Source organism: Anomaloglossus baeobatrachus, chromosome 5 (assembly GCF_048569485.1).
Source record: "Anomaloglossus baeobatrachus isolate aAnoBae1 chromosome 5, aAnoBae1.hap1, whole genome shotgun sequence".
In the NCBI taxonomy this organism is placed as follows: domain Eukaryota; kingdom Metazoa; phylum Chordata; class Amphibia; order Anura; family Aromobatidae; genus Anomaloglossus; species Anomaloglossus baeobatrachus.
The window spans coordinates 506,447,087-506,462,664 of record NC_134357.1 but is presented as its reverse complement, the minus strand read 5'-3'; the positions used below and the strand labels follow the sequence as shown (position 1 = coordinate 506,462,664).

General features: G+C 44.0%; 1 protein-coding gene across 1 annotated transcript in view; it reads left to right on the top strand.

The window, feature by feature from the left end:
* The window catches only part of LOC142312002 (uncharacterized), a 177,664-nt gene that overhangs the window by 66,339 nt on the left and 95,747 nt on the right, over positions 1–15,578 (top strand). Inside the window, 1 exon segment of the mRNA XM_075350876.1 lies at positions 11,175–12,809. Coding sequence (XP_075206991.1) covers positions 11,175–12,809 — 1,635 coding nt within the window.

Here is a 15,578-nt window from a genome sequence, read left to right as displayed (position 1 = left end):
CCCATGCTGCACCCCCCATCGTGCTCCATCCCCCATGCTGCGAACCCCCATCGTGCTCCATCCCCCATGCTGCGCATCCCCTATTGTGTTTCATCCCCCCATTCTGGGCACCCCCCCATCGTGGTCCACCCCCAATGCTGCACCTCCCATTGTGCTCCATCCGCCATGCTGCACCCCCCATCGTGCTCCATCCCCCATGCTGCACCCCCCATCGTGCTCCATCCCCCATGCTGCAACCCCCATCGTGCTCCATCCCCCATGCTGCGCATCCCCCATCGTGTTTCATCCCCCCATTCTGGGCACTCCCCATCGTGGTCCACCCCCCCATGCTGCACCCCCCCATTGTGCTCCATCCCCCATGCTGCGAACACCTCAGAGAGGAGTATAATAGGAGGATTATAATAGGAGGAGTATAATGGAAGGAGTATTCCCGGGGAAAGAGGAGTATAATGGGAGGAATTGTCCTGGGGGGGAGGTGTACAGGTGCCCAACGTGTGCGGGGGGCGTGGCCGAGCGGGCATAGTGTGAGGGGGCATGGCCAAGCGGGCATAGTGTGAGGGGGCGTGGCCGAGCGGGCATAGTGTGAGGGGGCATTGCCTAGCGGGCATAGTGTGAGGGGGCGTGGCCTAGCAGGCATAGTGTGAGGGGGCGTGGCTTAGCGGGCATCGTGGGCGGGGCCTGGCCAAATGGACAATCCATGCGGGGGGCGGGGCCAGGCTGAGCCAAGCGGCCAATATGTGGGGGGGGCGGGGCCAGGCCGAGCCCAGCGGCCAATCCGATGGTTGTCACTGTAAGGACACAATGTCACTGTAACGACACAATTTTGGAGCAAGACAGACAGACAGAATAAGGCAATTATATATATAGATATCTATCTATCTATATATATATATATATATATATATTGTGAGACTGTGACCGGGGTTATCTATGACGGCCGGTATGTCTCGCCCCGGTTGTGCTCACTCCATGATAGAAAGTAAAACCACTCTAGGGTTAATGCTGTTTCCCTACAGGCCGAAGGAAGGGTTAAATGGAAACAGGAACGAGGGCAGGTGTGCCGGGTGTGAGGGAGTGAACACAACTCCCTGAGTTCTCTGCTGGAGAGGCACATGTATATTGCTGTGGACTTTTTGTTTGGACATTAAAAACCGTGTGCTGTGAACCTTAATGCCTGGATCCCGTGTCTTCTGCTACGCAGCCGACCGCGCTACCTCACAATATATACAGGGTGGGCCATTTATATGGACACACCTAAATAAAATGGGAATGGTTGGTGATATCATCTTTCTGTTTGTGGCTAATTAGTACATGGAAGGGGGGAGACTTTTCAAGATTGGTGATGACCATGGCTGCCATTTTGAAGTCGGCCATTTGGATCCAACTTTATTTTTTCCAATGGGAAGAGGGTCATGTAACACATCAAACTTATTGTGAATTTCACAAGAAAAAACAATGGTGTGCTTGGTTTTAACGTAACCATTCATTAGTTATTTACAATTTTATGACCACTTATAAAATGTGTTCAAAGTGCTGCCCATTGTGTTGGATTGTCAATGCAACCCTCTTCTCCCTCTCTTGACACACTGATAGCAACACCGCAGAAGAAATGCTAGCACAGGCTTCCAGTATCCGTTGTTTCAGATGCTGGACATTTTGTATTTTCACAGCATAGACAATTGCCTTCAGATGACCCCAAAGATAAAAGTCTAAGGAGGTCAGATCGGGAGACTTTGGCCATTCAACTGTCCCATGATGACCAATCCACTTTCCAAGACACTGTTCATGTAGGAATGCTCGGACCTAACACCCATAATGTAGTGCATTGAGATTTTCAGGATGTTCCCAATTTAAATTAGCATGTACCTTAGAGGGATCCATCCTGAAACCAGATGCGGAAATAATAAACCCCAGAAAAGGCAACTCCTGAGCGGTGAATACACATTTCTTTGGTTTGGCGTAAAGCCTGTGTGCCATGAGCACCTCTAACACCTGTTTAATATGTTTTTCATGTGAGCTACGGTCTTGGGAATAAATGAGGATGTCATCTAGGTAAAAGACAATGAACTTACCCAACAGATGAACAAACAAATCATTAATAAAGTGTTGAAATACTGCAGGCGCCTTGGTGAGACCAAAGGCATTACCAGATTCTCATAGTGACCCTCTGGTGTATTAAATGTGGTTTTCCACCCATCCCCCTTATGGACTATGATGAGATTATAGGCCCCCTAAGATCGAGCTAAAAAATCCACGTAGCACCAGTAATTTGGTTGAAGAGATCAGGAATGAGTGGCACTGGGTATGGATCATGAACCGTAATCTTGTTCAGCTCCTAGAAATCCAGACACAGTCGTAATCCACCATCTTTCTTTTTGACAAAGAAAAACTTAGCCGTGACTGGAGAGGACGAAGGCCTAATGTGTCCATTGGTCAAACACTCAGCTATCTATTCTTTGAAAGCCAACCTCTCCGGGCTGGACAAATTGTACAGTCTGCATTTGGGCAAGCGAGCCCCTGGCTATAACCTGATAGTACAATCATATAGTCTGTGCGGTGGTAACGTCTTACTACCCTTCTCTGAGAACACATCCTTGAACTCACACAAAGATTCTTGAATATAGGGGCTAATTGTAGCCACACAGGCACCCAGGCAGTGAACCTTACAGTATGAGCTCTACTGTACAATATCTTGAGTCTTCCAATTTACTACAGAGTTATGTAAAGAGAGCCATGGGAACCCCAGCACCACCGATGCAGTTAGGTCCTTGAGTACCTGGCAGGTGAGATGCTCAATATGAAGGACCCCAATGCAGAGTTCCAAGTTGCGGACCCACTCCCTGAAGACTCCCTGGGGCACTGGAGAAGAATCGATAGCCACAATCCGTATAGGACTGAGTAGCGCGTCCACCTGTAGTCCAGAGCAGAGTGAAAACTGCTCATCCACGATATTTGCCCCAGCACCACTATCCAGGAAGACATGAATGGTCACCTCATGCCCCCCAATATTCACTTTGGCAGGCAACAAACACTAAGTGGCTATCATGGAGGAGATGTGTAGGCCCAGGCAAGAATTCCCAAATCCACCTGAGCTTAGCAGCTTTTCCACCGGTCGGCCTTTCTCTGGTACAAGAGGACACAAGCTGATAAAATGCCCTTTTTTACAACAGAAAAAAACAAGACCTCTCATATTTGTGTACAGGACTCTCTGTACACCTGAGACGTTTCCCCAAGCTACATGGGCTCGATCGAGGGCTTAGGAAGCACAATTGGGGTTGCTGCCCCTTCCCACATGGTATCATGAGACCTCTGGTGGAACTGACGATCAATACGGACTACTAAGGCCATCGCAGACTCCAGAGAGTGAGAGGTCTCTTACATTACTAAGGCTTCCTTGACCCACTCTGAAATGCCCTGAAAAAACTGGCTCTTGAGAGCAGGGTCATTCCACTGCGTTTCAAATGCCCAGCACCGGACCTCAGCCCAGTAATCCTCCGCCGGACAATTCCCCTGTTTAAGTGAATAGATCTTGGCCTCAGCCAACAACACTGAGGAGACTGGGCTTGCAGCTGAACCACCCACTTAGCTCTGCTACCTGGAGAGTTAAGGCCTGTAGCTGTTTAGCAAGGCTAGTGACCGGATCCATAGGGAAAAATAGGTGGGCCGATGATAATGTCACAGGGTGTCACAGGAGATGTAATAACAGGACAGGTGACCATAGACTAGCTCTCAGACTAGAGTCCTTGCGCTGTTCCTTATCTTGGAGGTAGGTTTGATGCAACCAGGTCCAATCCCCCAGCATGACCCTAACTCCTGTCTGAGCCCTGATCTTACTCCCCCTCTCCCAGACCCTTGAGGCACAAAACAACACGAATAAGGGAGAACGGAAACTTGTACACACAGCACTCAAAACACACAGGAGTGACAATATGTGTACAGGGGAGTAAAGAAAAAGCGAAGGAAGTAATGCAGAACGTTCACACTACTCAAAAGTGCAATACGTATCACCTTCAACAGGATAACCACCAAAACTGGGATCACTGAAGCTTATGCTAAAGCTATAATTGGCACAAACAGGAAGGAAACCTACTTTAAATAGGGGAGAGACAGCTACACAAGGTAATTGACAACCTGAGCTCTTAAGTACTGCTTACCAGTCTGCAGGAATTACCTCTTGCAGAACTGAAAACGACAACACACGACTCTGGCTGAACAATACAGAAGTCTCAGGTTGCTTGTCAGAGTGAATAGAGTCTGACGACGCCATGCCAGCAGGCTTGTGCAAAGCTGAACATTGCATGAGAGTAGCACAGAGAAAGATTATAATAACTAAATTTTCTGAAGGTAAAAACAGTCACAAATCAGTATGAAGTGTCAAGGCCTTTGCTTTGAATGGCTTCAGCACATCTGCAGCCACAGAACATCACTAGTCTTTCACACTGCTCTGGTGTGATTTTAGTCCACTCTTCTTCCAGTCTCTCCCACAGTTCTTTGACTGTTGTCGGTTTATTGGCTATAACTTTTTCACCAAGGATTTTCCAGAGGTTTTCTATTAGGTTTAGATCAGGACTCTGGTCTGGCCATTTCATTGTTTCAGTGTTTTCTTTTGCAAGGAACTACTTTACTGCTGTGAAAGGGTGCATTGTCCTGCATGAAAATTGCTGGCTGATTGAGTGATGAACGCAAGTAAGGAACCACATATTGTTGAAAAAGGTTTTGATACACACTTGCATTCACTCTGCCATGTAGCTGTATGAGAGGTCCAACTTCTGCTGCAGAAAACATTCCCTAAACCAGGACACTTCCTCCACCACCTTTCACTGACTTCTCAACAGACTTTTGGGTTCGATCTTTCCCTAGTTTGTCAACAAACATAATGTTTCCTATTAGATCCAAATAAATTAAACTTGCTTTCATCACTAAAATGAACTGTGGACCACTTCTCCTCTGTCCACACAAGATGATCCTCACCAAAGGTGAGTCTAGCCTTTTGATTCTTTCTGCTAATGAGAGGTTTGGTCATTGCAAAGTGGACTTTCAGTCCAAATGCTCTTGAATGTTGTGACACTGTATGACGAGACAGATCCTTACACTGTTCAGTGCTGGACTGGCGAGCAATTCTAGCTGCAGTGTTGGAATGATTACTCATGGAAAATCAATATCCTGTCCTCTCTTGCATGTGTCTTTCGAGAAGCCTTCGTGGGGGACTTGAAAGAGTTTGTGATGTTGTAAAGATTCAATATTCTTGAGATCACAGATTTGGAATGACAAACTCCTCTTTGGCCTTCATGTGGACAACCTGCTGCTGGGGAGTTTGTAACTTTGGAACGGCACACCATTTTTGCAAATCAGTGCAAACTGGAAATTTAGGCTGTCAGTTAAATAGGGTTTGTCAGATAATTAAGGAAATTAGCACCAGGTGCTAGATCAACACCAATAACTTGCAGATATCTGAAAGTGTTCTCTAATTTTGATCAGTGGTCTTTTTCCTTTATCTCATTTACATCTTTATGTGCTTTTGAAAAAATTCAATTTACTGTATGAAATAAGTTTAACATTCTGCTAGATTACTCGTGTTCGGATATAATCACATAGGAAGACACAATGACCTTAACATTTAGGAAATTGTGTGTTGTTCTCTAATTTTGCTCTCTAGTGTATATATGCAAAATTGTCAGACATGTATCTACCTAGCTTTTTTGAGAAGGATCGAGAATTTTGTTAAAAAATGGCAAGTTTATTTAAAAACCCAAACATTTAACTGTGCAAGTCTGTTTTTCTTCACTAGTTTATTTTGATAATCTAAACATGACACCAATATAGCAGCATTTTTCATTTGTTGACTTTTTGGACATGTACTTAACTACCCAGCATGTAATCGTATCATGTTTTTGAGAAAATGGAATAATTTAGGTTGAGGAGATTACATTTTGTCAAATATAGTGTAGTAGGAATGAATGGTAAAATAAATAGTGGCCATTGCAATGAACAGGGTAGTGTAAGAGAGAGAAGAACAGGTGATGCCACAACTGACATTGTTGGAGGAGGCTCCATGCCACCTGAAAGCTTTGGTCATGGTTGTACTGGTTGTCAGTTGTTTTGCAATCTGAAGGATTTGCAGAAGGAATAAAAAGAGATATACAGGCAAGAAAAGACTATGAACTACAGCTCTTCATAAACACATGAAGCAGCTGGTTAGCTATATCAGCAATGCTCAATCTATCCTCGTTCTCCTTGTACTTGTATTTTTGGTAGCAAGTAGTAAGTGGTCGGTGTCCTCAATTCCATCATCTACAACTACTGTTTTTCATACTCCTCCTCTATTTCTATCTCACCATTCATCTTGGATTGTGGAACAATGAAACAGTTGTACACTCCCAGTCATCCACTTGTGAGCCAAACTCAACTCCAAACTGCTGCTGGTGCCATCACTGACGTACCACTTAGTGAACTCCACAGACTTTTTAGACATTATATAGAATTCTCATGATTGCTGTTAGAAGCCATTATTTCTTACAGAAAGGGATTCCTGCTTTGTGCTCACATGTGTAGACTTGCATGGCCACTCTTTCTCTAAGCATTAAGCTTAAAAGGCCTCTCCACCATAGAACATCAACTATGGTCATGTACAGTAGTTGTCCTTCATGGCTCACTGTGCAAAGGTTTTGAACAGCAGCGATGCACCCTTGTAACCAGAACCTAGGATAAAACCAAAATGAGCAAGTATGTTGCAGTAAATAAATAGTAATAATACATGTAAATAACATAGGGTACTTAGTTGACACTATTTTGATCAAAAGAGCGTAAAATCCATTCCACCGTGACAAGGTGTACCCAATCAGGATGGTCCCTAACTCTTGTAGTCGACCTCTCTATCTGCCAGCAGGCTTCAAAATATGTGGGGGCAGAGCAGGACCCAGACCTGACTGTTTAACCACCTGCTTGTGGAAAGCTATATAGACAAAATGCACAGCCCAAAAGGGGAGAGCTGCTCCCTTATATGTATAAACAACTAACTCAAAACCAAAAAAATGAGCCAGAACATAAGTGCAATGTGTATGTGCTTATTCCACATCCCATACCTGTAGAGACAATTTATGGATAAGAGATTATTATTATTAGTATAAGAAGATCGCTCTAGAAAAGGAAGTAACCAGCCACCTGCTACCCTGATAGTTAGAACATAATCAGCCATGGGCATAGGGGAGGACAGAAATCATAATGTTACGTAACTGACCTGCAAGATACTGTGTTTTTCCAAAAATAAGACCCTGTCTTATACTTTTTTTGCCCCCAAAAAAGTGCTAGGGCTTATTTTTGGAGTAGGTCTTATTCTTGGAGAAACATGGTTGGGAGTAAGTTTACCCCCCCAAAAAAGCAGGCCCCCCCTTCCCAGGAGACTCATACTTAGCAGACCCTGAATGGCTGCGTGGCTCCCAGGTTCTCCTGTGCTCTCCGGTGTGCGCTCCCAGCAGCTATGCTTGCACGCCGTCCTCCCCTGCTTCTGGCCGACACACCTCATACACACACACTCTCATACACACACACACCAGATCCCACACATCATATCACACACACACACACACACACACACACACACACAGACAGACTCATACACTCTCTCACTCATCACATCCAGCGGTACAGAATCCATCCAGCCGCAGGGAACGATGGGAGGAAGTCGCGTGTCCGCAGGTCCTGTAAGCAAGCATTAGGGCAGGTCCTTGCACTCGCACAGCCTCTCAGGATTCTACCGGCAAGAAGAAATCAGTGTCGCTGGATGTTGTGAGTGTGTGTGATCTGATGTGTGTGTGATATGTTTGTTTGTGAAATCTGATGTGTGCCGGGGAGCGGTCACTGCAGGGCCTCCCACTCGGCATCTGGTGAGTTTGATTGTGAGATGTCCGCTATCTATAATGAAGTGTCAGTAGGTTTCTTTACCTTTTTTAGCTGCATGGACACTTCATTATTGAATGCGACTAGGGCTTATTTTCGGGGTAGGGCTTATTATTTAAGCATTGCACCGAAAATGCTGAAAATCTTAGGTCTTATTTTTGGAAAAACAAGGTAGTTGAAATAGAAGTCTCTTTTTATCTATTTTTAATTTGAAATCTGATGTACAGTAGTTTTAGGTTAAAGTTATGCAGAAATATGACAAATTTTTAAGGATTCACAAAATTTCAAGCACAAACATTAGGCTAAGTGATCTCCAAAAGAATCTGGGATGGGCAACTATGTTTACTGAGGACACGGCTGCAAATAATTTTTCAGATCCCCCATTGCTCCTATATTTGTATATTCAGCCAATGTGTTTATTGATTTGTATGACATATATAAAATATGAAGGACTTCTCCTTTCTTGTATTCACTGCGTAGTTACATTAAAAAAAAGATATACAAATCCTTACTTTGTCTCCAAAGCAATGGCTTATGTGTACACGACCATTTTGCTACAATGTGCTTTGCTCTGTGCTTGTACCTGTCATGAATGTCTTAGATGGAATCACCTACTAAAACTGATTAAGGTCCCCTAACACATTAATCTATCTTTCCCTCTTATGTCGTCTATTGTGCTAGTCCAGTCATGCCGAACCTTTCAGAGGCCGAGTGCCCAAACTGTAGCCCTAAACCCACTTTTTTTCTCTGAAGTGCCAACACAGCAATTTAACCAATGCTATTATATAAATAATTGATTTTAACCTTACCTTTGCAGTCTTCTCTTCTCTTCATTAGGGGGCATCACGCTCATGCATGCTTACCACACATTGAAGCTCAGCCACTCCCACTTCCCTTTCCAGACACAGCAGTTGGATTGATCTTTCTGGAAAAAATTGCAGCATATTAGACAGAGAGACAGATTTTAGCATGGAATGCAATCAGATTTCACTCTGTAATCCACATCTACATTTCAAAGTCTGAACATCTCGAAATCCCATAAAGACATACAAGTTGCTCCTCTCCCCTTTCATTGTGTAGTTATGTCCCCCTTCCTGGCCACTTCCTGGTAAACACGTCCCCCATCCTGATATATATTTCCTACATTCTGGTATATTTGTCCCCATCATGTCCCCATCCTGTTGAATGTACCCCATCCCGGCATATTCCCCATCCTGGTAAATGTTCCTCATACTGGTAAATGTTCCCCCATCCTGGCATGTACTCCCTTCCTAGTAAACGTACCCCATCTTCGTAAATGTTCCCCCATCCTGGTAAATGTTCCTCATCCTGGTAAATGTACCCCATCCTGGTATGTATCTCATCCTGGTAAATGTACCCAATTCTGGCATGTTGCCCCATCTTCGCGTCTACCTCATTCTGGCATGTTCCCCCAAACTTGTAAATGTACCTTATCCTGGCATGTTACCCCATCCTAGTAAATGTACCCCATCCTGGCATGTTCCTCATCCTGGTAAATGTACCTTATCCTGACATGTTCCCCCATCCTAGTAAATGTTTCCCATTCTGGCATGTATCTCATCCTGGTAAATGTACCTCATCCTGACATGTTCCCCCATCCTAGTAAATGTACCCCATCCTGTCACGTTCCCCCATCTTGGCAAGCACCACATCCTGGTAAATGTAACCCATCCTGGCATGTACCTCATCCTGGCATGTTCCCCCATCCTAGTAAATGTACCCCATCCTGGCATGTTCCTCATTCTGGTAAATGTACCTCATCCTGGCATGTTCCTCATCCTGGTAAATGTACCTCATCCTGAGATGTTCCCCCATCCTAGTAAATGTACCCCATCCTGGCACGTTCCCCCATCTTGTCATGTACCTCATTCTGGTAAATGTACCCCATCCTGGTATGTACCTCATCCTGACATGTTCCCTCATCTTAGTAAATGTACCCCATTCTGGCATGTATCTCATCCTGGTAAATGTACCCCATCCTGGCATGTAACTCATCCTGGTAAATGTACCTCATCCTGGTAAATTTACCTCCATCCTGGTAAATGTACCCCCATTGTGGTAAATCCTGATATCTTCACCATCCTGATATCTTACTCCATCCTGGCAGGTACCTCCTCCTGGCATGTACCTCATTCTGGCATGTACCTCATCCTGGCAGTTTCCCCATTCTGACATGTACCTCATCCTGGCAGTTTCCCCATTTTGGCATGTACCTCATCCTGGCAGTTTCCCCATCCTGGCATGCACTTAATTCTGGAACGTACTTCATTCTGGCATGCACCACATCCTGGCATGTTTTCCACAATGCTGGCATGTACCACCATCCTGGCATGTTTTTCCCTATGCTGACAGCTGACTCTTTCCCCCCTGGCATGTTTTCCCCTATGCTGGGACTTCCCCCCTCCCCCCCTGGCATGTTTTTCCCTATGCGGGCACTTCCCCCCCCCCCCTGACATGTTTTCCCCCATGCGGGCACCCCCCCCCCCCCCGACATGTTTTCCCCCACGTGGGCACTTTCCCCCCTAACATGTTTTCTCCCATGCGGGCACTCCACCACCCCCGACATGTTTACCCCCATGCGGGCACTTTCCCCCCCTGACATGTTTTCTCCCATGCGGGCAATCTCCCCCCGACATGTTTTGCCCCATGCGGGCACTTTCCCCCCCTGACATGTTTTCTCCCATGCGGGCACTTCCCCTCCTCCCGACATGTTTTCCCCCATGCAGGCATTTCCCCCCCCACTGACATGTTTTCCCCCATTCGGGCCCCCCCCCCCCGATACAGCCGTGCACACAGGTTAAAAAAACAAAAAAAAAGCCATACTCACCTTCCAGCACCCACTTCACCGCTGCGTGCCGCTGGGTCTTCAGATCCCGCGCGGCCACAAGCGTCATTAGGCCGGCGCCACTTACTGACGCTCCTCCATCTCCTAGGCCACAGACCTGCGGCCTAGCAGAGGAGGAGTGTCAGAGCAAATGTCTCCTCCGCTCCAACACAACTTTGTACTGCCGGCGCGACCGCACCAGCAGTGCAAAGGGGCAGGAAGAGGCGACAACGCGCATGTCGGCAGAAAGGGCTCCTTTGTGCCCCGGCTGACACGCGTGCCATAGGTTCGCCATCACTGTTCTAGTCTGTCAAAATTTGAATTGTATCACAGTTTGCTTGGACATGCTATAAATGTATATAATAAAATAATATTAATATAATTCCAATACAATGTTACTCAAAAATAATAAAATCATTCTTATCCTTGGCAGATGACTGCACCAGGAGCTTAGAGGGACGTCTGATATTCTCCGATTTTTCAGCAGAAAACCTTGGCATTATACCAGATATACCTCAAGACCTTCTCAGAAAAAAATTATCATCTGATCCGTTTCCACAGGTCCTTTCTGCTTCATCAAAGGCAAACATACAAAGCAAAAGTCACAGAAGGGCTGTTCAACAGGAAATGGCATCCAAAGAGGAGAAACCATATTCATGTTCAGAATGTGGAAAATGTTTTACAGCCAAATCATGTCTTGTTAAACATCAAATCATACACACAGGGGAGAAGCCATTTTCATGTTCAGAATGTGGAAAATGTTTTAATCGAAAAACAAATCTTGTTACACATCTGAGAATTCATACGGGGGAGAGGCCGTTTTCATGTTCAGTATGTGGGAAATGTTATAGTGAAAAATCCAAACTTTTAACTCATCAGAGAATTCACACAGGGGAGAAGCCATTTTCATGCTCCAAATGTGGGAAATTGTTCAAACAACAATCAGTTTTAATTAGGCATCTGAAAATTCACATGGGGGAAAAGCCATATTCATGTTCAGAATGTGATAAATGTTTTGCACAAAAATCATATCTAGTTAGTCATCAGAGAAGTCACACTGGAGAGAAGCCATATTCATGTTCAAAATGTCGAAAACATTATAAGGAGAAATACAGTCTTGTTAGACATCTGAGAATTCACACAGGAGAGAATTCATTTTCCTCTGGAAAATATGGAAAGTGTTTTACAGAAAAATCAAATCTTGTTACACATCAGAAAAATCACAAAGAGGAGACACCATTTTCTTGTTCAGAATGTGAGAAATGTTTTACAAAGAAATCAAATCTTGCTAAACATCTGAGATATCACATAGGGGATAAGCCATTTTGTTGTTCAGAATGTGGGAAATGTTTTTCAAAGAAATCAAATCTTGCTAAACATCAGAGAACTCACACAGGAGAGAAGCCTTTTTCATGTTCAGAATGTGGGAAATGTTATGGTGCAAAATTTGATCTTGCTACACATCAGAGACTTCACACGGGGGAGAAGCCATTTTCTTGTTCGGAATGTGGGAAATGTTTTAACCAAAAAATACATCTTGTTAGTCATCAGAGAAGTCACACTGGAGAAAAGCCATATTCATGTTCAAAATGTGGAAAACATTATAGGGAGAAATACAGTCTTGTTAGACATCTGAGAATTCACACAGGAGAGAATTCATTTTCCTGTTCAGAATGTGGAAAGTGTTTTACAGATAAATCAAATCTTGTTACACATCAGAAAAATCACAAAGAGAAGACACCATTTTCTTGTTCAGAATGTGGGAAATGTTTTACAAAGAAATCAAATCTTTCTGAACATCTGAGATATCACATAGGGGATAAGCCATTTTCTTGTTCAGAATGTGGAAAATGTTTTACACAGAAATCAAATTTTGTTAAACATCAGAGAACTCACACAGGAGAGAAGCCATTTTCTTGTTCGGAATGTGGGAAATGTTTTAACCAAAAAACACATCTTGTTAAACATCAGAGAATTCACACAAAGGAGAGGCCATTTTCTTGCTCAGAATAAGGCAAATGTTTTACAGATACATCAAATCTAGTAAAACATCAGATAAGTCACTCAAGTTACAAGGCGTTTTCATGCCCTGAATGTGGAAAATCTTTTAAACAAAAATTAATTTTATGTATAATCTTTCTTTATTAAGTAGAAGAGAAGAATAAAGAAACATAGAAAAACGTACAAACAATCAAGGTTATGGAAGGATCGTTGCAAATGATACCACATTTTGAATAACAGTTCTATATTAAATGCCGGTTATGACTTCGGATCCTTCACTGTTACCAACCTTACGTTCCTCCCTTTCTATCCCATAAGCTCCAGACTACTGTCTGTTTTTTGGTATCCCACCTTCCCGTATGACCTTGAACCTTAGCCTATCTCAATTCGTTATAATTTTATCCATAAAATTAAAAAATAATAAAAACCTTCATAAGTGACCATAGAAGAGATATAGGTAGACAAGAATGAAGTAGAAAAGAAAGCTGAGAGACAAAGAGTAAGAAAGGGGGTATCTTTTCGGGGTTGGGGGGGCTGGAAGGGGGGCCACACGCGAGTCCTATCGTTGCCTTTCTTCTGACTCTGTTCATACTGCACCTACTGTGCCTCAAAATACCGTATGGTACTCGTCTGAACTTTTAAATGTTATCCATGGCGTCCAAATTCTCTGATATCTTTCAGTATGTCCCTCTGCCTCTGCCATTAATTCCTCCATATGATGAATGTGTTCAAATTCCTGCGTCCATTCCCTTAATGACGGGGCCTCCTGTGTTCTCCAATGTCTTGGAATCACTGCTCTTGCTGCCGCCAGACAGAACCGCAGTGAATCCCCTTTTTGGGCTTTAATTGAACCGGGGAGCATTGACAACAAGGCTATTTGTGGGGTCCGTACTGATCTCTTTCCTGTTATTTTTTATATGTTTTGAAAATTGCCTCCCAGAAAGGCTTCAATTTATCACAGTCCCACCATATATTTATCATTGTACCCTTTAGTGTTCCACATCGCCAGCACATCTCGGATACAGAAGGAAAGATTCTGTGTAGCCTCACCGGATACTGATACCATCTTGTTAGGATCTTATAATTTTTCTCCTTGGTGTATCCTGCAATTGACATTTTATGTGTAAATATGTAAGCTTTCTGTTTTTCTGCATCTGTGAATGTCGTTTCCATTTCTTCTTCCCACTTGGTCATGTATGAGGGATCCGAGCTCGCAGAGGGATCTGCCTGTCCAATCATCTTATATATAAGTGACATCAGATGAGTGGGTATAGTGCCCTGCATAAATAATTTTTCAAAAGGTAGGGCCAAGCCCTCTGATATTCCGTCCATTCCTCGTGTCTTAGAGTTCACGAATGAATAGAGTTGTCTATATTCTATCCATGATAATTTCTGGGGAGGTTCCATATTTTGCATATCCTCAAAGGATCTCAAGTTAGACTCCCTAAGGGTATGATATATCCTACCATCTTGTTGTGCTCCCCATCTTAGAAATGTAGTCCGACCGACTCCCGGAGGAAATTCTGGATTGGATATGATAGGAGCAAGGAGAAAAGGGCAGCCCACCAATCTGCCATTCTGTTTAACCTTGTCCCATGTCCTCAGTGTAGCCTTAATAAAGAGACTCGCCGCGTCTGATCTCACCCCCTCCCTTGACCCCACCCATGGTAGATACCTCAGTGGAATTGATGAGCTTTCCTGTTCAAGTCCGACCCATTTCTTATTCTGATCGTTAAAATGCCAGTCAAACATTCGGACCATCAGTGCCGCCCCATGATATCTGCGCACATCTGGTAGTCCTGCGCCCCCTACCGTGATATGTCTAGTGAGTGTGTGGTATTTTATTCTTGCCCTAGAGTGGCCCCATACAAATTGAGATAGCGCAGACCTAAGTGTCCGAAAAAACCCGGTAGGGGGAAGAAGCGGAACTGCCTGAAATATATATAAAAACCGTGGGAGGATATCCATTTTAAATGTGTTTATACGGCCAAACCAGGACAAGGGTTTTTTATGGTATGACCTAAGCTCTTTTATTGTTCGTGTCAATAGCGGTAAACAGTTCTTGGAATACAGTAATTCCAAATCTGCCGGTACACTGATACCTAGATATTTCAAAGTCTGGGATTGCCATTTAAATGGGAAGTTACTTTGGACTAGTGATACCTCATGGGGCTGCAGTGTGATATTTAAAGCTTCTGTTTTTGAGCCGTTAACTTTGAAATTACTTAAATCCCCAAATCTCTCGAACTCCGCTATCAAGGAGGGGAAAGATATGTGTGGCTGAGACACGTATATCAACAAGTCATCCGCATATAATGCCGTCTTGTATGTTTTCCCCCCTACATCTATACCGTGCACATTGGGATTTCTCCTAATTGCGTTGGCAAGATGCTCCATTGTAATGACATATAATAGCGGAGAAAGAGGGCACCCCTGCCTTGTTCCATTTCTGATTTGTATAGGCTTTGATAAGAAGCCATTTGCCTTTATCCTTGCCGATGGACAAGTATAAAGTGCCAATACTTTATTCAAAAAGCCAGGGCCTAACCCTATTTGTATTAGAGCCGCCCTTAAAAAATCCCACTGTACTCGATCAAACGCTTTTTCTGCGTCTACTGATAATATTCCCAGGGGTTGATTCATGCTTTTGGCGTGCGCTATGAGCAGTAAAGTTTTATTAACGTTATCTCGCGCCTCCCTACCCTGTATGAATCCTACTTGGTCTGTATCAATGATGGAGGGGAGAAGGGGAGCCAGCCTGTTAGCTAGGATCTTGGAGTATAACTTTATATCTACATTGAGTAAAGATATTGGTCTGTAATTAGACACTATCATG